General features: G+C 37.0%; 5 protein-coding genes across 10 annotated transcripts; all 5 read right to left on the bottom strand.

Moving 5' to 3' along the window:
- Positions 1-34: 34 nt before the first annotated feature.
- Positions 35-1,898, bottom strand: LOC108826855 (eukaryotic translation initiation factor 3 subunit K). The gene is made up of 8 exons (XM_018600207.2): positions 1,697-1,898; positions 1,565-1,621; positions 1,429-1,479; positions 1,281-1,343; positions 1,112-1,162; positions 956-1,022; positions 582-664; positions 35-355 (listed from the first exon to the last, which is right to left on the bottom strand). Exons 1-8 carry the CDS (start codon positions 1,820-1,822, stop codon positions 158-160), a joined length of 696 nt encoding a protein of 231 aa, XP_018455709.1. The 5' UTR covers positions 1,823-1,898; the 3' UTR covers positions 35-157.
- A 1,394-nt stretch (positions 1,899-3,292) lies between these two features.
- LOC130498497 (uncharacterized) lies at positions 3,293-5,536 on the bottom strand. 5 transcript variants are annotated; one of them, XR_008937402.1, is made up of 5 exons: positions 4,704-5,536; positions 4,559-4,605; positions 4,412-4,476; positions 4,232-4,346; positions 3,293-3,906 (listed from the first exon to the last, which is right to left on the bottom strand). XR_008937402.1 is itself a non-coding variant. In XM_056991925.1 (5 exons), the coding sequence occupies exons 2-5, from the start codon at positions 4,734-4,736 to the stop codon at positions 3,853-3,855; spliced, it is 249 nt and encodes an 82-aa protein (XP_056847905.1). In that variant the 5' UTR covers positions 4,737-4,786; positions 5,360-5,536; the 3' UTR covers positions 3,298-3,852. The 5 variants fall into 5 exon arrangements, 4 of the variants coding, with proteins under 4 accessions (XP_056847905.1, XP_056847900.1, XP_056847897.1 ...); XM_056991925.1 differs by lacking the exon at positions 4,412-4,476 and having other exon boundaries at positions 3,298-3,906; positions 4,704-4,786; positions 5,360-5,536; XM_056991917.1 differs by having other exon boundaries at positions 3,302-3,906; positions 4,232-4,476; positions 4,704-4,786; positions 5,360-5,536.
- Positions 5,537-7,483: 1,947 nt separating this feature from the next.
- LOC108816726 (cell division cycle 20.2, cofactor of APC complex) lies at positions 7,484-10,206 on the bottom strand. The gene is made up of 5 exons (XM_018589297.2): positions 9,843-10,206; positions 9,128-9,412; positions 8,775-9,044; positions 8,100-8,681; positions 7,484-7,987 (listed from the first exon to the last, which is right to left on the bottom strand). Exons 1-5 carry the CDS (start codon positions 9,936-9,938, stop codon positions 7,844-7,846), a joined length of 1,377 nt encoding a protein of 458 aa, XP_018444799.1. The 5' UTR covers positions 9,939-10,206; the 3' UTR covers positions 7,484-7,843.
- A 338-nt stretch (positions 10,207-10,544) lies between these two features.
- LOC108842580 (probable disease resistance protein At4g33300) lies at positions 10,545-14,443 on the bottom strand. Its single transcript, XM_018615551.2, has 5 exons — positions 13,625-14,443; positions 12,835-13,217; positions 12,398-12,753; positions 11,637-11,842; positions 10,545-11,534 (listed from the first exon to the last, which is right to left on the bottom strand). The coding sequence occupies exons 1-5, from the start codon at positions 14,310-14,312 to the stop codon at positions 10,699-10,701; spliced, it is 2,469 nt and encodes an 822-aa protein (XP_018471053.1). The 5' UTR covers positions 14,313-14,443; the 3' UTR covers positions 10,545-10,698.
- A 1,172-nt stretch (positions 14,444-15,615) lies between these two features.
- On the bottom strand, positions 15,616-19,342 carry LOC108828943 (UDP-glucuronate:xylan alpha-glucuronosyltransferase 2). 2 transcript variants are annotated; one of them, XM_018602593.2, is made up of 4 exons: positions 18,916-19,342; positions 18,193-18,835; positions 16,276-16,807; positions 15,616-16,179 (listed from the first exon to the last, which is right to left on the bottom strand). In XM_018602593.2, exons 1-4 carry the CDS (start codon positions 19,132-19,134, stop codon positions 15,756-15,758), a joined length of 1,818 nt encoding a protein of 605 aa, XP_018458095.1. In that variant the 5' UTR covers positions 19,135-19,342; the 3' UTR covers positions 15,616-15,755. The 2 variants fall into 2 exon arrangements, with proteins under 2 accessions (XP_018458095.1, XP_018458099.1); XM_018602597.2 differs by having other exon boundaries at positions 18,911-19,053.
- Positions 19,343-19,782: the final 440 nt, after the last annotated feature.

Genomic DNA, 19,782 nt, shown 5'->3' with positions numbered 1-19,782 from the left:
GGTTAATGCAAAAACCACATTACAGTGTGTTGCATTAGTTTAAAATACTTATAATGGTTAATGCAAAAGTCACATTACAGTTGTGTTTTAAAGTGTTGCATTAGTTCAAAAGCCAGGGAGACAAAAAGGAAAATTTCAAGAGTACTGACAAACTCGTTTAACCAAGGATGGGGAAGATGCGGGCGATGTGTTCCAAGGGAACATTCTCACCTGTATTATTTTTCTTAAGCTCTGGATGGTTAAATTCATTCTGTGGTAAGACGATACTTCCATCTCCTTTCTCTACAATCCATCCCATGTTAGTCAGTTGGTGCTCAATGAACTTGTCTAGAGATGCACCATCCATGTTGACAGCCTGTTTAAAATGTTCATAACTAATGAGTAAGGGCATTTATCGACAACCAAGGTCATCAAAAACATATATTACCCATAACTATGGTGTGTAAGCTTCGTGACAGAAAAAACTATATAAAAGTGAGAGACTTTACATCCGAAAGTTCTACGATTTGATGGCTTAAGCTATCCTATGGTGAAAAGAAAGCCCTGTGTTAAGAGTCATGAGCTTAATAAACATCATATACCTCGGCAAGCACAGATCTTGGAACTTTTTGGTAGCTTAAGCTAATAAGGTGACTTGCATACGCTTGGATAGCTTGTTCAAAACCTGCATTTCATCATAAAACTCCAAAAGCTAAGAAGGTGACTTGCATACGCTTGGATAGCTAAGAAGGTAACACTCCAAAAGCACAGATTTGTGTGTGGATGTCTTGTATATAAGACATCCACACAGAAATCATAAAACGTATAAGACAGTATCATGAAGAACGACTCATGACATTTATATGAGTCGCCATTTCTAGACGATTTATATATATCTTTAAGTAACTAGTCTAGACACAGAACTTGGTTTTTAACCAGACGACTTATTTTATACGATTCAGAAACATGATAATACCTGGAACAGACTCAAGAATGTGACGGTTCTTGGCAGCTTCATCCCAGAACTGTTGGAACCTACCAGTCTGCAAAAGCAAAACAAGTATTCTAAACACTCAGTACACACACCTTTTCCGCTCTCAAAAAGTCTCAGCTAACACTAATGTCTGCAAACCTCAAGGTAGTGTGAGAGCACAATGAGTGACTTGAACTGCTCCTCCATTTGCTGAAAAACAAACACAATTCAAAACAAAAGTGCATCCATTAACTACTCTAACGAATCCAAAACGTTGACACTCCATGAATCATCTGTACAAAGAATGAGCCGACTGAAAGAAGATTACCACTCTTTCGGGAATCAAGAAGAGGCAGAGGCTGAAGTCTGGAGCTGGCATAGCCATAAGAGCCTTGAAAAAAAAAACAAAGAGAAAACAACATCACAGAGAGTAATTAATCATAAGCCACCAACAAACATTGTTAATCTGATATTACCTTGACCAGGATTCGAGCCACGATATGAGCATTCATGCGCTCAGGCTCAAACTGCATCACAGTAACAATGCGCCAGTTAGGAGAGAGAGACTTAAAATCTCTGGGGAAGGTATGGTATGGTTGTGAAGAGTAGTACCTGATAGAGACGAAGCAAGCAGAGATTTGCATCCAGGCTATACGTTTGCGATGTAACCTGAGCCAATCATAGATAGAGAAATCAGAATCTCAATCAAAATAGATAAGCAATCGTTGAGGGACGGCGATTAACCTGCTCGTTGACGTAGTTTTCGAGATCAGGTAAGATTTCAGGGTTGAAGGGATTGACGGCGACGAGCTGCTCAACGGTGTAAGAGCTCTGCTCCTTCGGGGACTCCATCTCTTTTCCCATTTTCATTTTCTCTCTTCCCTGCTCGATTGATTGATTACACTGTAAGGAGACGGACGGATCTAGGGTTTTAGGGCGAAAAACGACGACGCTTTCTGGGCTGCTATAACTGAGCAATTTCATACTTGTTCTGGTTAAATTAGGATTATAGAAACGTTCAAGGGTTGTTTAGTAAATTTCAATAGTTTTAAGTTAAAACGACGGCGCTTTATCATATTGATGTCCTGTTTCGTACTTATATCTTTGGAACCACTGGTAAATCCAAAACTTGTTTCTTTTCCCCTAAGGACTCAGACATGAGCTGAAATCTACGTTTTGTATACGCAGTCCAAGAACAAAACTCTATATCTTGCTTCTTATTGGTGACACAATGTTTCTTGGTTTAGTGATCGGACTTCACAAGTCCAATTCTATACATTATCAGTGTTTTTTGTTCTTGAAGCCTGAACTCATCAGCAAAGTTCAGGATCATTATAACTAAGTATATTATGTGAATGTTACTAGACTTACTAGGGGCTCTCACCCCGCGCAAGCGCGGGGTTTGTTTGCATTTAGTTTTCCTGCATTTTATTTTGTGTTACAATTTATGATTTCTATTTTGATCGGCCTTCATTATATGGTCCATTTTTTGTAGTGTTTTTGTTTTGTTGTGTTTGATGCTTATGTTTTGTTTCATGTCTCGAGTCTACCACCTCTCTGCTTCCTAGAAGAGCTATTATACTCGTACTTCTTGTCTCTGGTTGTTTTGTTTTCTGCTCTTTGCTGTTCAGTACAATTTATCTCCTTCCTTTTTTTGTGACAGATCTTATCTAGTTTTGGTTGAAGTTTACTCTTGTTTTAGAGAGTTCGATTAAAAAAAGTAAAGAAATGTAATTGTTTGTGGTGGAGAGGACGTCTATTAGTTTACCCCTACCATTCTCTTACGTTTTCTGAAGATTAAAATTTTAAGGTTGGGTGAAGAGAATTTTACACGGTAGAATGACTTTTGAGTTTCAGATATTGTAACATTTAAATGGCTAATTTTTAGTCTTTCTAAAAATTATTGTTCACACTTATGTATGTTGACACTTGAAGATTTGGAGTAGGAGTTTGGATGGAATTTGTGGGGGTGAATTTAAAATATTAACCATTTCCATTTGCTTTGACCAACCAAATAAGTGGTCGTGAAATTAAAGTGGAGTTTATGTGTGCAAGCAATTGTAGAATCAGTTTCACGTGTTAGGAAGCCATTTAAATAATTTGGAGTATAAACGTAGACGGCATGGTTTATCTCAATAAGAGTTAGCTGTGCAAGTGGGATGCCGTGTGGAGCACGTCAAACTTAAATTACACCATTTTCTGTAGAACAATGTAGCTGGTTTCAAGCGTTTAAGGGCCCTAAAAAAATAGCATTCCCTTTCCAAGAAGTTAATAGCTTGGTATCAGATTAGTGGCCTAGAATTGTTTTGTTTTTGTTTTTTTTAAATAACACCGAGCAAAGCAGATGGGTATATCAAAACTGTTTAGAAACAGAGCCGAGGCATTTTTTTTCTTTTTAGCAACTATCATCGCCTTTTTAATCATTGAAGTAGGAAAACATGGAAAAAAGGATCGAGTATACGATCAGCAACAACAGGAATTGGAAAATTGTTGTTTCATCCTTTTCAAGAAGAAAGTCAATAACACAATTATTAGGGGAAAACAAAACTTAGTAAACTGGGGTTGAAATATCATGAACTCGTCAACGGTGGCCGATAGTGTTGAGACCCATGATCATCTCGATGAACTCAGATACCAGGAAGAAGTGAAAACACTTACTACATGGGGTGTTGAGCTTTTCGGAGTGGCAATAAAGTTCGGACTGCATGCTTCCATAGGACTTCAAATACACATTCTTCCTCTCGAGTGTAAACCCGCTCAGTGCAATCTGGATAGTTTCCCAGCAGCGTTCGACAACACTGATGCCTTTGGTGTCGGTTAAGTTGTTGATCATTTTTAACCCTTTTCAACCCTAACCAAAACACATAAGCAGCACGCCAAAGAGATAGGTTCCTTCTGGATTACCTCCCCGAGATGCGATCTGAAGGTGGTGGAGCCTTAGGTACTTGCTGCCGCTGTCAAAATAATTGGAGAACCCGTTTGATAAATTGAGCATCTAGGTTGTCCACCATCAAGCAATAATTGATCAGAGAGCTGTAAGACTTAGCTTTCTTCGGGTTCTTAACCAAGGGGGGTTGGAAACAAAATAGTAAAAAAAAACGATCTACAATTCATTTCTTTTGTAATAAACGATCTAGGCTATGCCTCTAGTAAATCTAAAACTCCACTGCTTTTATGTGACTGAAGCAATAGTCACAACTTTTGCAAACTGACTCTCTTAAAGACAGACCTAGTAGCTTTGGACCATTTGAAACTAAATATATATGGTAAAGATCAAACCTCCTCCAGAGCTAGTGTAGCTGGTTTCGTTTTGGTGAGTTTAGACATCTCGGTATCAAAGACCACAAAAGTGGCACAATCTTTGCCATATTCAACGGCCAGTAATCGACGAAACCTGCATAAAGTAGCATTACGGTTACAGATTACCCTTCCATGCGCAGAGTCACCATTACACATTACACGATGGGATCCGTAGGGACCGTATGTGATTGTGCTCCTGATCGCACTTAATTTACTATCAATATCTAGCAGCAGTAGAAATATTGGATGTTAAATAGCTGAATAGTACTATTGGGATAAGTTTTATGAAGAAAAGAAGAGCAAAACCTGGTAGTTCTTTGTTGGTACTTGCCAACGCCAGAAGCTGCTCGTTGCTGCGGAACCGGAATATGCAATGAAACAGACAGTAAGACTTTCAGGTTTATGAAATATGCAATGGCCAATAATAAGAACAGAAAGTCGTCGACTTTACCTGCTCATCGGGAAGAAGCATGTTTGACTGCATTAGGTGGTTTCATTGATCTTCCCCTGATTCGTCGGCCTCGGATGCTGCACCTGAAAGAGAGAGAGACGTTCGAATATGTTAATTTCTCAGTTATGTATTTTTTATTTGTTGCGGCAAGATAAACGTTCAACTAAAACCGGTTTTCCGATCGTTCTGGTAGCGATTGGCCCGATTAGCGGAGTCTTGCAGAAAAATAAATCTATATGAAGATACAGAAAGCTTCAGGAAGATACAGAAAGCTTTGTTCTTTGGAAAAGAAAACAAACAAATAATAGCGAGACAATCCTAACCAAACGAACGCTTAGTTCTGCAGAAAATAAAACAAACAATCTAAATCGAAACAATCCTAATCAAACTAAAGCTTTGTTATTCGGAAAGAAAAACAGACAAACAAAATCGAAACAATCCTAACCAAACGGAAAGCTTTGTTCTTTGGAGAAAGAAACAAATAAAATCCAAACAATGTGAATTAAGAAACGAAAAGCTTTGTTCTCTGGGATTAAAAAACACATAAAATCGAAATAATCCTCACCAATTCATCTAGGAGGAGTTTGGCGACGGAGTTTAAACTTAAACGAAGGTGAAAGCGGCTTAGAAAAGTTTAGTGACAAACGAAAACTGACCATAGAAGATCTCGATATATAGGAGGGTGGAAGATCCGTTACAGGAAGAGGAATCGCGACGTCGGCTGAGATCGTGAAAATTGAGTTACAAAAATGAACGCTAGAAGAGGAAGCGTTTTCAAAGGAAGGATCTCGAAGATGAAGATGGTGCCCTAATCCAAAGTCGAGCGCAGGAAGACGGTGGAGCCCACGAAAAAATAGCACAGCCCATAGTCCAGTCCATTTTGTTTCTTTAAAAAAAAAAGAGGTGGGGCCCACTTAAAAATTGGACACGTGTCCTCTCAAGAGGGAAAGAACTCCGGCATTATATTATAGATTGAGTTAATGAATAAGAGTGTAAAAATGAAATTATCTATTCTATTAATTCTGCAGTTTGCCCTATTAATAAAAGTTGTGTCCACTTTTTTATAACCCACATTACCTAATTAAAAATAAAATAAATATTTTATAACTGCATCTAAATAAATCAAAATAACCACGTTCTCTATTTATCTAACAACAACAGTTACCTCTCTTTTTCATCACAACAAATATTGATTCATTGATTTAACAGAACAAAAACCCAGAATACTCCTCGGACAATTCATGAATTTCAAGTTCAACAACCTCTATCTTCCTGACTAACAGAACAAAACCCAGATTTTGAAAAACAAATTCTACCTTATCTGAAAATTCCTAGAACTGAACAACTACTTGATTATCATGAATACTCTTCAAACTATTCATGATTACCAGTAACCCAGATTGTGAGAAACCAACTCAAACTTTTTTTTGTAACTTAAAACCAACTCAAACTTAACTGTCAAATTACTAAAACCGAACAACCACTGGATTATCATGAATATCCTTAGACCATTAGTGAATTTCGAGTTCAACATCCTCTATTTTTTTTGGTCAAACATCCTCTATTTTTCTTATTAACAGGCCATAAACCCAAATTACGAGAAACAAACTATGCCTTACCTGAAAAATTCCTAAAACTGAACGATTACTTGATTTTTATGGATACTCCTCAAACCATTACTATCACGCAACTTCTAAGTTGTCTTAAAGGACTTACATGATTTTGTTTTGGGACACAGAGTCGCTCAAACTTAGATTTTGTTTTCTAGGTTTTTGTTTAAAGATTGGGCCATAAGTCACGATTTTAAAAATAAAATACAACTGGGTTTTTCACAACTAAATTGGATCTTTTTATTTTTATTGCGTCAAAATTTACAAAACCCATTTTTTAATTGTATGAAAAATTATTATGTGTAATCTATTCTATTAATTTATCAATATGACTAATTCATAATAGTTGAGTCTAATTTAAAAAATACATGAAACCTATAAATATAACTGCAACAATCTATATATACATGTTTATATGCCGAGATATAACTGCAGCAACAACAAAAAAGTTCCATAATGATAAATTCTTATTTTCTAGGAATGTTATATTTTTTTGTATCGAACTCATTATCATGGAACTTAAATTCCTATTTTAAAGGCCTATCTATATCGAACTTCTTATCATACCAATCTCAATTTCGAATTTTGTATATTTTTTGCAGCTATATTTATATGTTGAGAGATGTGACAGATAAATCAAATATATCCTAGAAAAAAAAATATTCAGAGATATAATTGGTTACAACCTGGATTTTATAAAAAATATTTACTAAAAAATATAAAACAAAAATATACCCATCCTTTTAAGGGCAGATCATAAATTTGGTTCAACTATTTGAAATCGATTGTGGATGCGGGTTATGAGTATTTCATTTGGGGTGGGTGCGACTTAGTAGATTTTGGATTGCGGGTACCAGCCGACCCAAAAATTATTTAATAAATAAAAATAAAAAGTGAAGTAAACACTTTTTTAAAAATATGGTAATTAAAAAAAACAATTTAAATTTAAAAATATATTTTTTATGATTAATATATTTTTATAGTAATTAAATTAAATAATTATTTAAAAATTTATAACCCGCGGATAACCGCAAAATTAAATGGGACGGATGCCGGTACAAATTATTTGTTTGCGGATTGTGCAGGTCATATTTTTTTACCAAAACAAAATTGAAACCCGCGAGTTGGCGGGTTTGACTGGTAATCCAGCCTAACCGAGCGTATACCGGATCCGTTTTTAAATTATTATTATTTAATAAAATATATTTTGATTAAAATTTACACAAATATAACTAAAAAGAAAAATACAAATATAATCACAAAAATACACAAATATGAGAATTAAATTAAAACAAAAATATACCCGCCCTTTAAAGGGCGGGTCAGAATCTAGTTTATATTTAAAATATATTCAAACAACGAAGTTTGACTCGATATGCACACTTTTAGTCAATACAACCCCAAATAAAAAAACGAAAACAAAAACATCTTATGTAACAATCACTGCTTGATTTTCTTTGTTGTTAGTCTTATGTAACAAATCACTGCTTGACTTTCTTTGTTGCTAGTCTCTCTCTGTTCACAGTTCCTTCAACGAATACGGTTCACATGAGAAAACGGCTCATGAGTTGCTTTTGGAGCAGCTTTCTTGGCGGTCTCTGGCACTCCAAAAACATTCCAGAACCTCAGAGTTTCATCTCCTGCTGCTGAAGCTACGGTACAACCATCTGGACTCTGTAGAAAACACAGACACATAACACAAGTTTTAGAACTGTAAAGACCTCTAAAAAACTCAAACGACTTTCAGCAATACTAGAAATAGAATTTGATCAAGTTTTCTATTCACCTGGGCCATGTATAGGACTCTTGACGTATGACCAGTGAGCTCAGCCATTTTCACCATAGAAGGGTACTTCCACAACGTAAGCTGATTCTGTGTAAACCCGTGTGAGCTAAGCAACTCTCTTTCATTCTTGCTCCACAGCAACGAACAAACTTGGGAGCCAGTGTCTACTGAATTCAAGCAAGCTCCTGTGTGAGTGTTCCAGAACTTTATCGTCCTATCTCCTCCACCACCACCAGTTGCAAGCAGATTCGCTTGGAAAGGGCACCAGGCTAGGGCTTTAACTGCAGATGTATGTTCTTCAAGCCTGTGCAAATATTGAGTGGTCGAGTTTGAGGAGGCGACAGAACGATCCCATATGTGCACAACATTGTCGTTGCCGCCACTTGCTAGTTGCTGTCCGGATCCTGACCACTTTAGCCCGCAAACCTCTTGAGTGTGACCGCTGTAAGTTTCCACAACGTGTGATCTGATTCGCACGTCGTTGTTGACGATCTGTCCATCCATACCTCCCGTTGTCAGGATGTGATTGTTCCACGCCATTGATCCTACTCTAGACTGGTGGCCACCCTTCAATGTTCTCAGCTGCAGGGAAAAGTACAACACACATAAACGTTAAGACATGATGACAAACATTGTGTCTCAACAAAGGAAGAGAGAAGGGATTTTTGTAGTTACTTGACGGTTGGATGCAGAATCCCACAGCTGGACCTCAGAGTTGTTGAGCCCAACTGCAACATGACGACCATCAGGTGCCCAGTTGATACTTGTGACCGGTCCTTTCTCCTCATCAATAGTGACAAGCTCAGAAGTGGACCCAGTGGAAGCATCCCACAGATAAACAGTGTGTCCCAACGCAATGGCTAGGACATTAGCACTGCCCCAGTCAAGCAAGTTGAGGTAAAAGTCGTCCACAATGTCAGGTGCATCCAATGTCCTCTCAGAAGTCTGTTAACAGATTAAAACAACAGATCAATACAACAAGAACAAATAGATGTGGATGTTTCTCTTAAAGCGCAAATAACACAAACCTGAGGAATGTATCTGCGAGGCTTAACGGATTTGGGTTGCTGGTGAAGAGAAGCAGAGTGGTCGGTGGGAAGCAACTGGACAGGAGCTTGAGGTTTGTTCCTAAAGGCGAGAATCCGAGTGTGGTTCAGATTCATCGTCTCAGCGAGTTGCTTCCTGTAGGCCTCTCTGGATGGTGAGCTTACCGCTTCTGTTGCTGCCTGAACTTTCCCGTTCCTACCTTCGGTAAGGGCGAAATGAGCATAGTCGAAATCCATAGCTGATCTGTTGGGTATGAATCTGTCAAGCTGGTGCAACACAAAAACAAAACAAAATCAGTACACAGTTCATCCAATATCACTGATCTTGTTATATCAATCATCAAACTGTTGCAAGAGAGAGAGAGAGAGAGAGAGAGAGAGAGAGAGAGAGAGAGAGAGAGAGAGAGAGAGAGAGAGAGAGAGAGAGAGAGAGAGAGAGAGAGAGAGAGAGAGAGTAAAGTTGAATCACATGATCAGTTTCTTATTACAAAACCCTTTCGTTCATTCAATATCCGAAACAAATCTAAATGCAAGATGAACAACCCCCAAATCGAAACCCTAATTCTTAATTGCAGAAAGGAATCGACTTTGAGCAATTGAAAGAAACACCAACAAATTCGAAACCCTAATTCTCAGATGGCAGGACGGGATCATGTAAATGGAATCGAATCTGAAGCAATTTGAAGAGGAAACTTACATTTTCCTTGGAACTTTTCCTGGGAAGAAAGTGTTCTTGAAGAGGGCACCGAGCTTGAGCCTTCAAGTGCGTAGATGTGTTCATACCTGCATCCATTGTTACCCAAACACACAGAGAAAAAAAACACACACAAAGAAAACAGAAAGCAAGATAGCGATGATATTCGAAACGGATAACAAGATTTCAATCAAACGAAATTAAATCAAAGACGAATCAAATCAAGCAGTAAATTCGAGCACAGAGAGCAGAGAGAGAGCGAAGAGATGTTCGTAAGCTGATGATGCGAGATGAGAGCAGATTGAATTGGTGGAGAAGAGTGAGAAACTTGGCGTTGATTTATACTACAAAGCGGCAGATTCAAATTAGGGCTTCGTTTGTCCCCAATTCTCTAATCGGAAAGTCCGTAACGGCTATATTTTCGAGAGAGCCGTTTAAAATTTCTATAAACCGGTAATGCCCAATCTCTAATTTTACATAGCCAAACCAAAATTAACCGGTTATGTTTATAATTGAACAAAAGATAAGAGATTGCGACGCGTGTCGCAGATTCTTCAGATCCATCCACGTGGAAAGTCTCCTCGACACGCTAGATGCATGGTTTGGTGGGCTCTGGGTTTGGGCCTTGAGGCCGGTTATTGGTTTTGGTTTGCCGTTTGTATTGTGGGTTTTTTGGCTGTTGGTCTGTGGACCTTGTATTTGGGCTTCGGCTAAACTCTGGGCTTGGCCCGTTTATTATAATTAAAATCTTTGACGGAAAAAAAAAAAAAAAGCTCACACTAACCCCCCCCCTAAACAAGTTACAGTTTCTGAGTAAGTTTTACAGTTTTACTGGTTACAGTTTCTGATTACTACAGTTTTACTCATCGAGCCAATCTAAGCTGAAACATTTCTCAGCAGCTTCAATCTTTAACCCCGGAACAGCCCTCTCAACTTCTTCCCATATAAACGCTACGTCCTTATCGCAAATCACATGACGTAGACACTCCAACGAAACAGCCGACCTCACTCCACCAGAGATATAGCACTCTCTCATATCGATCTTCTCGAGCGTCTTTAGCTTCCCTATATCCTCCGGAAGACAACTCAGGCTAACACACTGCGAGATGTCGAGGTACTTAAGCTGAGGAAGCTCACAGATCTCATCAGGCAACGCCTTTAGCTCAGGACAAGCATATAGCCTCAGAATTTCGAGAGCTTGTAGCTTGCTTAGGTTCTTAGGCAATTCACTGAGGCGTGGACAGTTTGTTATGCTTAACGAGTTGAGAGAGGTCATACCGCAGATGCTTGAAGGCAGTGTCACGAGGTCATCACAGTGATCTATCGTCAGATCTCCCAGCTTCGGGAAGATACTGGAGACGTCGACTCCAGTCTGATCAAAACTGTTATTGATCTTGCAGAGAATGAGAGACATCTTGTGGAGATGTTTCATGGGAACTGTTGTGTTGTAGAGCTCAGGGACGTGAACTCTCTCGAGCCAGAGACTCCTTAGTTTCGACAAATTGGCAAACATTGAAAAGTCATGGAGAACCGCAGGGGACATGCCGTTGTTGATGATCACGAGGACCTTAAGCCGGGGCATCTTGCTGAGGAAAGGAGGCAGAACGTACTTGTCCGAAGAGAAATTCAGCATCAGGATCTCTGCCTTAGGGAAGTCCATGTCGAAGTCAGACCAGTCCATGTCATCCATTTCCCCTGCAATAAAAACACAAATCCAATCAACATTATGATCCTGGTGATTATATTGCACAAGAGAACCTAGTAAAAATAAGAGATTGCAGTTATAAGATCACTTGCATGTATGAATAGAGACTATCTGAGCATTGTATGGCTCATCACAGTTCTTTCCCCATGTGTTTGGAAGCTCTTTCTCTCTTTTTGGCATCAGCAAGCGCTCTCTTCTGTTAACTTTGCCTTTGTTGGATAAATGAAGTGCCAAGTCTCGCAGAACATCATGCTGTGTCACAAATACATCATAGTAGCTTGCATACGTAGAGCCAAGCCTGCAAAATAAATATACTTGAATCATCAAAAGAGTTTAGAGCTACAAGGGCACATTTATCCGGAATAATAAAATGATTACCTTCGGATAGTTATATATACCAATTATAGTTTTAAAATAATAAATATTTTAAAAATATTATTTATAAACCAAACTATCCGAAAATTTTAAAAATCTGAATTATTTTTGTAAGCCCAAAAAACTGAATTATTAGAAAACTTTTTGTCTAAAATATTTAAAATTATTTAAATTATCCAATTTTTATCAGAAAACAGCAAAAAAATAATATTTAATCCAAAAAATCCAAATTGCCAACTTTTTAATCTGGACTAATAAAAAAACAGAATCAAACCAAGAACGGAAAATTATCTCTAATATTATCTAGTTCTCTACTTTGTTACGCAAACCAAACTGAAAACCAAAATAACCAAATCGAAATTCCTAACTACTCGAACGGATATCATATCTCTAGAACTGCAAAAAAAAAACTAAAAATCAAAATAAACCAGATCAAACTATATGCCCAGGCCTAGCTACAAGTAATGTAATCTCTTACCGTGGATCTTTCCCAAGAGTAAGGAGATTCTTGTGTGACAAATCAACAAGAGTGGCAAAAGCAACTGCCTCGTCTAGATCATGTATCTCAATCCACATGTTGATGAGGATATCAACAGGAATCTTCCTGTCTTCAGGGAATGCGCCAAGATCCAAGAAACACTCTCTGGTTGTTTCGTCTAGATCTGTTAGACTAGCTTCCATGTGATGAAGCAATCTAGTCTCGTGAGTTTCATCAGCAGGTTCACCTTTTGATAACCTCAGCAATGCGCCCTTCCAATACACTTCATGCCGGTCTTTTAGTGAAGCGCCAGTAACTTTGAGAGCCAAAGGTAGACCTTTACATTCACCAGCAACCTGGAGGAGGATCGAAAAGCATTTAAATATGCTTCACACTAAGCCATGAATCAGTTATATAAGAGAAACTATTAACATTACCTTCTTAACAAGGTCCTTATCGAAACCAGGAGGAACAGTTTTCTGACCAAACGCACAGAGACAGAAGAGAGAGATAGCTTCATCTTCCCTTAGTACTTCCACATCATAAGTAGCATTAGGATCTGCGAGTTTTGACCGTGAGACCACAAGAATTGTGCAACTAGGAAGGTTAGAAGTCAAGCTGTCCAAAGCTTTTCTTGTCCAAACATCATCAAGAATCACCAGCTTCTTTGTTTTAACCCCACCGTTATACTGTAAATTCCAGTCTGGAACATGGTTTACACCTTCACAACCAGTCAAAAAACCCCATATACGTGTCCTCAGCTCCTCAACAATCGGAGATTGTGATACAGTCAGAAACAAAATCCTGTCCTCAAAGTAACCTGACAACCAAAAAAGCAGTGATTTAACCATGGTTATAAAAATGAATAATCTAAATCTGTTAAATTAAACAATAATATTAATATAAATTTATACATTTGTCTAACAAAATAGTCTAAATCATACTTATACGATTCAAATCAGTTTAATCCATTATAAATTGGTTTAAATTAATCCAAATTAGTCTAAATTTTGTTAATTTAAACAATAGTTTTAGCATAATCCACAAATTTAATATACTAAAATAATTTTATAATCAAATCAAAAATTAAAATATTTTATACAAATGTAAAATATATAAATAAATTAATAATTTGTTAATATTAAATTAGCTGGTTATCAAAACTAATCTACTTCTTGAACATTGGATTAAACAGAAAAAAAAAAAAAGACAGCATCGAATACTTACATCGGACTTCACCGTCACGTTCAAGGTCTCTAGCAAGAGTGGTCTTACCAACACCACCCATACCACTAATCCCAAAAAGCCCTCCTCCTTCAGCGGCGAACATCATCTTCTTCACCTTCCTCTTACCAATCTCCAACCCAACCCCAAACTTCTCACAGTCATCGCTCGTCTCAATCTCCATCGTAGCCTCAGCCATCTTCATCGCATCCCTTATCATCCCTCCTCCTCCGATCTTCATCGAACCCAACTGCTCCTCGAGGCCAGTGAGGCTCCTCTCGACCTTATCGAACCTCACATCCGCGTTGGCCCGGAGCTGATGGACGTCGGCTAAGATATGAGTCAGTATCTGATTCTTCATGAAATCGGAGATCGTCTTCTCGAGCTTCTCCATCTTCTTCGCGAGGGTGAACTGTCTGTACATGTTCCACCGGCGGGAGCTCAGGACTTTCTCCGTGAGTTTGTTGCCTTTCTCCAGGGTGCTGACGAGCATGCCGATTTGAGCTTGGCGGTGAGGAGGAAGCTCCACGCCGCTGTACTGGATCTCGTGGATCGTGGGCTGGATGGTCTCGATGAGGATGATGAGTCTGTCGGCGATGCTTTTGTATTTCCATGCTTTGGCGGATATGAAGATGAGCTGTTTGAGAAGCTCGGTGGCTATTTCGCCGGCGAAGAAATCGGTGACTGCCATTTATTTTAGTGGAGGAAGTAAGTGGATTAGAGAGACACGCAGTGGATGTTATATATGGGAGGATCCAACTCCAACCGAAACTTCCTGGCGAATTCGCAGTGAGAGTGACATGTAATTAAAAGACAAGGCGCAAAAGAAAGAAAGAACAAGGAATTCGACCGTAAAGAGAAAAGAAAGAACAAGGAACAAGCTCACAAAAAGTCAGATGTGAAGGGATATGTCTTTTTGAATTAATTAATAAAAATATTTTAAATCTTTTTCATTAAAATAGAATCATTTCCAACTAATAAATGTCTGGTCTAAAAATATATTTATTTATTTAATAGCCTATTATATCAAATTAAATTAATACTAAACTCATTTGTTTACACAAAATTCTAAATATAAAAATTAGTTTTTATCAAAATATTTTTAAACAAAAATATATCTACCCTTGAAAATACAAATCATAATCTAGTACAATATTAAAAAAAAAAACAAATAAAAATAAATTTTACAAAAAAATCCAATTGTTTTTCAGTTTTCGCATGAATACATAGTTATTAGTGTGGTTTACGGTCAATATGATTATGTTCAAGTTGACAGAAAAAATACCAAAATCATAAAATAAATTTAAAAATATTTAATATTTATATTTGAGTTTAACGATCAAAATTTATAGTTTATTATTCTCTTTTCGTAAGTTAAATATCTAAAAATTAGAGTTCGGATCAAAGTATAGAGTTTATAGTAATTTAGTCATGATACCATCTAATTAATACTATTTTAAGAATCAATTTTATTTAATATTTTGTTATAAAATATTTTGTGTTATTTAAGTCATTTGGCCAATCAATACAATAAAAAATAACAGACAACAAAAAGAAATCAGAAAAATATGAGAAATCAAAATCTGGATTTGTATCTTATTAATCTTCAACCTAAAAGTTTAAATGAACAAATTTTCATTTTCATAAAAGGAAATTATAACACTTAATAGTAAGAAATAAAAAATGACAATGAAAGAGATCACTAATGGAGTTTTCCTAAAGCATTTAATTTATAAGAAAAAGGAAAGAGAGATTCATATTTTCCACAGAAGTTATGCCCACACACTATCACATCGTGTAGGGCAGAGACGGATCGAGTGGTGTACATAAATTATTGTTGCTTATAAGTCTTCGTCGTTTCTTGAGGTCAAGTCTACACAAAACAATAAGATACTGATAAGAGGTATTAACGTGGAAATATACCACAGGCATAAAATAGGGTACACTTACACTAAATTAATATCGGTTCATTTCTAGGTCGAGTTCACCACATGAGTTGTGAAACAAAAAATAATTGTAAGATTCTTATTGACATGGTCTAAAAATATCACACACACAGAAAAAATTGAAAAGAAAAGAGAAGCATGGGGTCTCAGTCTCAGTATTACACAACTATCAATATAGGAAACAAAACTTAGCCTATCAAATAGGAACGTCGTCGTCTTGGATCAGTAACATTGATCCTCCAATGAAAATCAGTCGAACCTCTAAGCCTCGCTCTCCTCCTCTCCCAGTTGATCTCTGTCCTCCTCTGCTTCGTCAGCCTACAAAACTTCTGCAAAGATTCATCCATAGCGTCGTGCACTTTCCACCATCTACTGTGCGCCGCGTCGCTAGCGTAGACTAGCTGCTCGTCCACGTCGAAGTTGCAGTCGTAGTCTCTGTAGCAAAGCCATGGTTTCCACCCCAAGTAGTGGACTGCGTAGAGCTGAGGCGGCTCGGCAGCGAAGAGGTGGTTCTTGATGTTTCTTTCGTTGGTTATGTTCGACCAGAAGTTCTTTAGAAAGTTTACTCGCCGAGGCAACCGATGCCACCACACGAATATCTCGTTTAGATACCTAAAAAACACATATGTAACAACATTTAGTTTGTTCAAATGTATATATTGTACATAGCATTACCCTTGTATTGTTGAAATGCTAATTAGTGCTTACCCTTGATCTCCGCCGTTGTATGAAACGATGTCGCTTCTTTGACTCATGATCGTACCAAACGTACAATTAGACGGCTCAATGACCATTACACCGGAGTTAAATATCCAGACATCATTTCCGGTGGCTGACATCTGAGGGAAATGGAAGAGGATGTCAAGGTTAAGTAGGACGATGATGTCAGCATCGATGAAGACAACTTTGTCGTAATCCGTCAACTGCCACAGTCTAAACTTGCTGTAGTTATACTCGTTGTATGAATCTTTTTCGGCAAGTGGGTTTCTGATTCTTAGGATTCGACGTAGCTTCCATCCTGCGGCTGCGAGAGCTCGGAGTTTAGCAATGGAGATTGAGTCGTCGTGGAGAAGGATTAGGTCGCGTTTTGTGTTTGTCTGAAGGAGGCTTTGAGCCAACGTTATGGCGCCACAGACGTAAGATTCGGATGAGTGGAGGACGGTTGCGTAGGCTTCACGTTTTGGACGCCTTGTCTCTGCTTGTATCTTCGTTAGGTCATACACTTTGTCTATACTTGTTTCTGTATATATTGTAATCCAAGGAAATTATATTATATGCTTATTAAAATTAAATTGATGTTAAATTGATTCAAGAGAACAAATGATCACCTACACTAATCAATCAAGCTTTGATCCTAGTAATCTTAGTTGACCAAAAACAAAACAAAATCAAACACATGTAATAATTTAAGAGTTGGGTATTGACCAATATATTACATATATATACTTCTTCTGTTTCATAATAAATCTCATTCTAACTTTTTTGGTTACACAAAAATATCACTTTACAATTCTACTGCAAATTATACTTAATTTCAGCTGAAAATTAATCATAAACTTTTATAAATAATTTTATATATCCCAAATATTATTAGTCAGAAAAGTGTAACTAATAACAACTTACATATATTTCTGTCAATATCTTAGTTTGTGTGAAAAATGTCAAAGTGACACTTATTCAAAAACGAAGGTAGGTAGTATGTATGTCTTCATCAATCTTATTCTATGATCATTAATTTGTTTGATCATTAAATTATTTTCGTAGACCTTAAGCAACAGCTAGCTAATTTAAGCTGACAATGAATGTTTTAAAAAGGCAATTAACATTATATTGTTACTTTCTTAGCTGTATATATATTACTCAACAAAACTTGTTTACAAAGCTAACTAATTGCAAAATATCACACATTTAAGGATGTCTCAGATTTATCACCACTCTTTTTGTTTTCTTCTAAATATACCTTCTAATGTAGCATATGCAGTTTTTTTTTAAATTGTAGTGTAGCATATGCAGTTATAAATCATATATCTGTGAATGTAGCGATGGCTCTTAATATAATCCTTCAAAAAATGCAAGATAGCTTGTAAACAATAAACTTTGGTGGTTAGGAAAAAAGACATACTTAAAACGCAACCACTAAAGAAGTACTGATAGCTAATTAACACAACAAGCAATTAAGAAAAGTATCTAAACATATGACATTTGATCATAAATAAAAAAGGTTGGTACCTTTCACATCATTTTCACGTAATCAAATCCTTTTAAGTTACAATGTCTTAGTCACTACATAGGAGACTTTTTTTTTTTGAAAAAGGCTTACTACATACGAGACTTTCTAGCTCAAGTTCAATTTGAACTTTATTTTCTGTTAAGCTAGTTCAGCCTTTCTTTAATCAAATTCAAACAAAATTTAAAATAATTTGCTAATTAATGATACTCAAAATATAATTAAAAATTAACAAACAAATAAAAGGTTTTTGATTTCATTTTTGGTTCATCTTATCATTTATAAAATTGAATTTGGTTTAGTATTTTGTGGTCTGTAATAGTTTAGTTCCTTTACGAAAATTAGAATTATTAAACAAAAAAATAGAAATGTAGATTTGATATGAAAGCAATATTTACCTTGTGGTGCCCACAATGGAAGAGCAAGATTGCAAGATCCGATTGGTAAACTAAGCTTCTGCTGTAGCCTAACCACCTCAGGCCGATACAACCACCAATCACCCTCCCTCTTCTCCAAATCATCACACCTGAAAATCTCAATCATGGGTTGACATTTGCTCCAAAACAACACTTTGCTTTTCCACGTCCAATCCGTCTTCACTTTCTTGGCTGCCAAGTTAGCCGCCACCAGGTTCACTTGCAACCTTAACACCTCTCTTCTCCACCCTTCTTCAGGGTACTTACAAGGAAGCTTCACTACTATCAAATCCAACTTCTCTAAGCTTTCGAAATCAGGCATTGGTATCTCAGGACATGTGGGAACCTCGGTATCTTCCTCTTCATCTATCCATTCAGGAAACAAGTCGTGCCATGAGAAAAACTTGGAGACACGCTCAAAACGTATGTGAATGGCTTCACCATAACGTTTCCATTGTGTAAGATCAGATTCTTCCATGTTGACCATCCCAATCTTTGTTTTCCCTAACCCTCTTGTTATAATCTCATCCATGAAGCTTGGCGCCTCAAGTTTGGTTTGGTTGCTATTAATCTTGTTTATTTGGTTTTCTACAATGAGTTCTTGCATCTTCACTCCTCTCTCCACCTATAGCTCCAAAGATATGATCAAATAGCAGAGGAAAAGATATTTATTATCACATACAAAACAACAAAACCTCACCTTACCTTGGGAGTGCAATCACGAAAGGAGCATCCAACAAAGGAAGCTGCGCTGCTCAAGTAGATTGATGAAGCAGGGTGAAGAAATAAGGCTGTGTAGAGAAGAAAAGAGAGAGAAAACAAGATTAGGTTAAAGCGTATCAGTGTGGATTTGGATGGAGCTATCTTCATTATCATCATCATCATCGTCCTCCCGTTTCTCAATGAAAAACATTTCTCTTTCATCTTGTATATATACTAATAAAAGTTTCAAGGGAGTTGTGTGTAGGATGATGATTCTCTTATATATATACGGTCCAAGTAAAGTAGTTAGGAATGAGAAAATGTAATAAAACATGGTAATTACTAATTATTAATCTATGTAGAGGTTGAGTAAAATAATAAAACACACAAAAATTTAAAACGTCTAGAAGAGTTTCATTGGACGGTGTCAAAGGATTTTCTTTACTCAAAAACAAAGCCTGATGGATTAATATTAATAGAACAAAGATGGGGAAACAAAGATGTGGCCAACTCTTTTAAGGTGGTTGGGCTACAAATAATGAAATGAGTGACTAATACGTGTGACTTAAGTTACGTATTAGTTTTGTTCTCAAGTCCAAACGTGGGACCAAAATGACAGTGTAAAGGATACTATAATGGAAACTAACCATCTTCTACATCTCGACCAATGATTTTATGAGTCAAGTCACGAATTTTAGGTGAAAAATGATATATATTTAGTAAAGATTCAACACTCGTCCAAATGATCAGTTTGTCTATCAATTCATAAATTCTTGTAATTACTGAGGAAAATGTTGAATAAGTTTTGTTACAATACTAAGTTTGGACTACGAATGATGTATCTGACAGAGACAATCCAACCATCTTTTT

Source organism: Raphanus sativus, chromosome 2, assembly GCF_000801105.2.
Source record: "Raphanus sativus cultivar WK10039 chromosome 2, ASM80110v3, whole genome shotgun sequence".
NCBI classification, from domain to species: Eukaryota; Viridiplantae; Streptophyta; class Magnoliopsida; order Brassicales; family Brassicaceae; genus Raphanus; species Raphanus sativus.
This window is presented reverse-complemented; position numbering and strand designations above follow the sequence as displayed.

What these genes read in the sequence shown, in the direction of transcription:
- LOC108826855 (XM_018600207.2), bottom strand. Translation starts at nt 1,822, where the DNA reads ATGAAAATGGGAAAAGAGATGGAGTCCCCGAAGGAGCAGAGCTCTTAC. An exon ending in AAAACTACGTCAACGAGCAG is followed by an intron (nt 1,622 to 1,696) that starts GTTAATCGCCGT and finishes TGATTGGCTCAG; the next exon opens with GTTACATCGCAAACGTATAG. An exon ending in GCTTGCTTCGTCTCTATCAG is followed by an intron (nt 1,480 to 1,564) that starts GTACTACTCTTC and finishes ACTGTGATGCAG; the next exon opens with TTTGAGCCTGAGCGCATGAA.
- LOC130498497 (XM_056991913.1), bottom strand. An exon ending in TACCAACAAAGAACTACCAG is followed by an intron (nt 4,477 to 4,558) that starts GTTTTGCTCTTC and finishes TACTGCTGCTAG; the next exon opens with ATATTGATAGTAAATTAAGT. An exon ending in CTACACTAGCTCTGGAGGAG is followed by an intron (nt 3,907 to 4,231) that starts GTTTGATCTTTA and finishes TTATTTTGACAG; the next exon opens with CGGCAGCAAGTACCTAAGGC.
- LOC108816726 (XM_018589297.2), bottom strand. Translation starts at nt 9,938, where the DNA reads ATGGATGCAGGTATGAACACATCTACGCACTTGAAGGCTCAAGCTCGG. An exon ending in CTCGCAGATACATTCCTCAG is followed by an intron (nt 9,045 to 9,127) that starts GTTTGTGTTATT and finishes ATCTGTTAACAG; the next exon opens with ACTTCTGAGAGGACATTGGA. An exon ending in ATTCTGCATCCAACCGTCAA is followed by an intron (nt 8,682 to 8,774) that starts GTAACTACAAAA and finishes TTTTCCCTGCAG; the next exon opens with CTGAGAACATTGAAGGGTGG.
- LOC108842580 (XM_018615551.2), bottom strand. Translation starts at nt 14,312, where the DNA reads ATGGCAGTCACCGATTTCTTCGCCGGCGAAATAGCCACCGAGCTTCTC. An exon ending in ATAAGGACCTTGTTAAGAAG is followed by an intron (nt 12,754 to 12,834) that starts GTAATGTTAATA and finishes ATCCTCCTCCAG; the next exon opens with GTTGCTGGTGAATGTAAAGG. An exon ending in ACTCTTGGGAAAGATCCACG is followed by an intron (nt 11,843 to 12,397) that starts GTAAGAGATTAC and finishes TTTATTTTGCAG; the next exon opens with GCTTGGCTCTACGTATGCAA.
- LOC108828943 (XM_018602593.2), bottom strand. Translation starts at nt 19,134, where the DNA reads ATGAAAGAGAAATGTTTTTCATTGAGAAACGGGAGGACGATGATGATG. An exon ending in TTCGTGATTGCACTCCCAAG is followed by an intron (nt 18,836 to 18,915) that starts GTAAGGTGAGGT and finishes TTGGAGCTATAG; the next exon opens with GTGGAGAGAGGAGTGAAGAT. An exon ending in TACAACGGCGGAGATCAAGG is followed by an intron (nt 16,180 to 16,275) that starts GTAAGCACTAAT and finishes TGTGTTTTTTAG; the next exon opens with GTATCTAAACGAGATATTCG.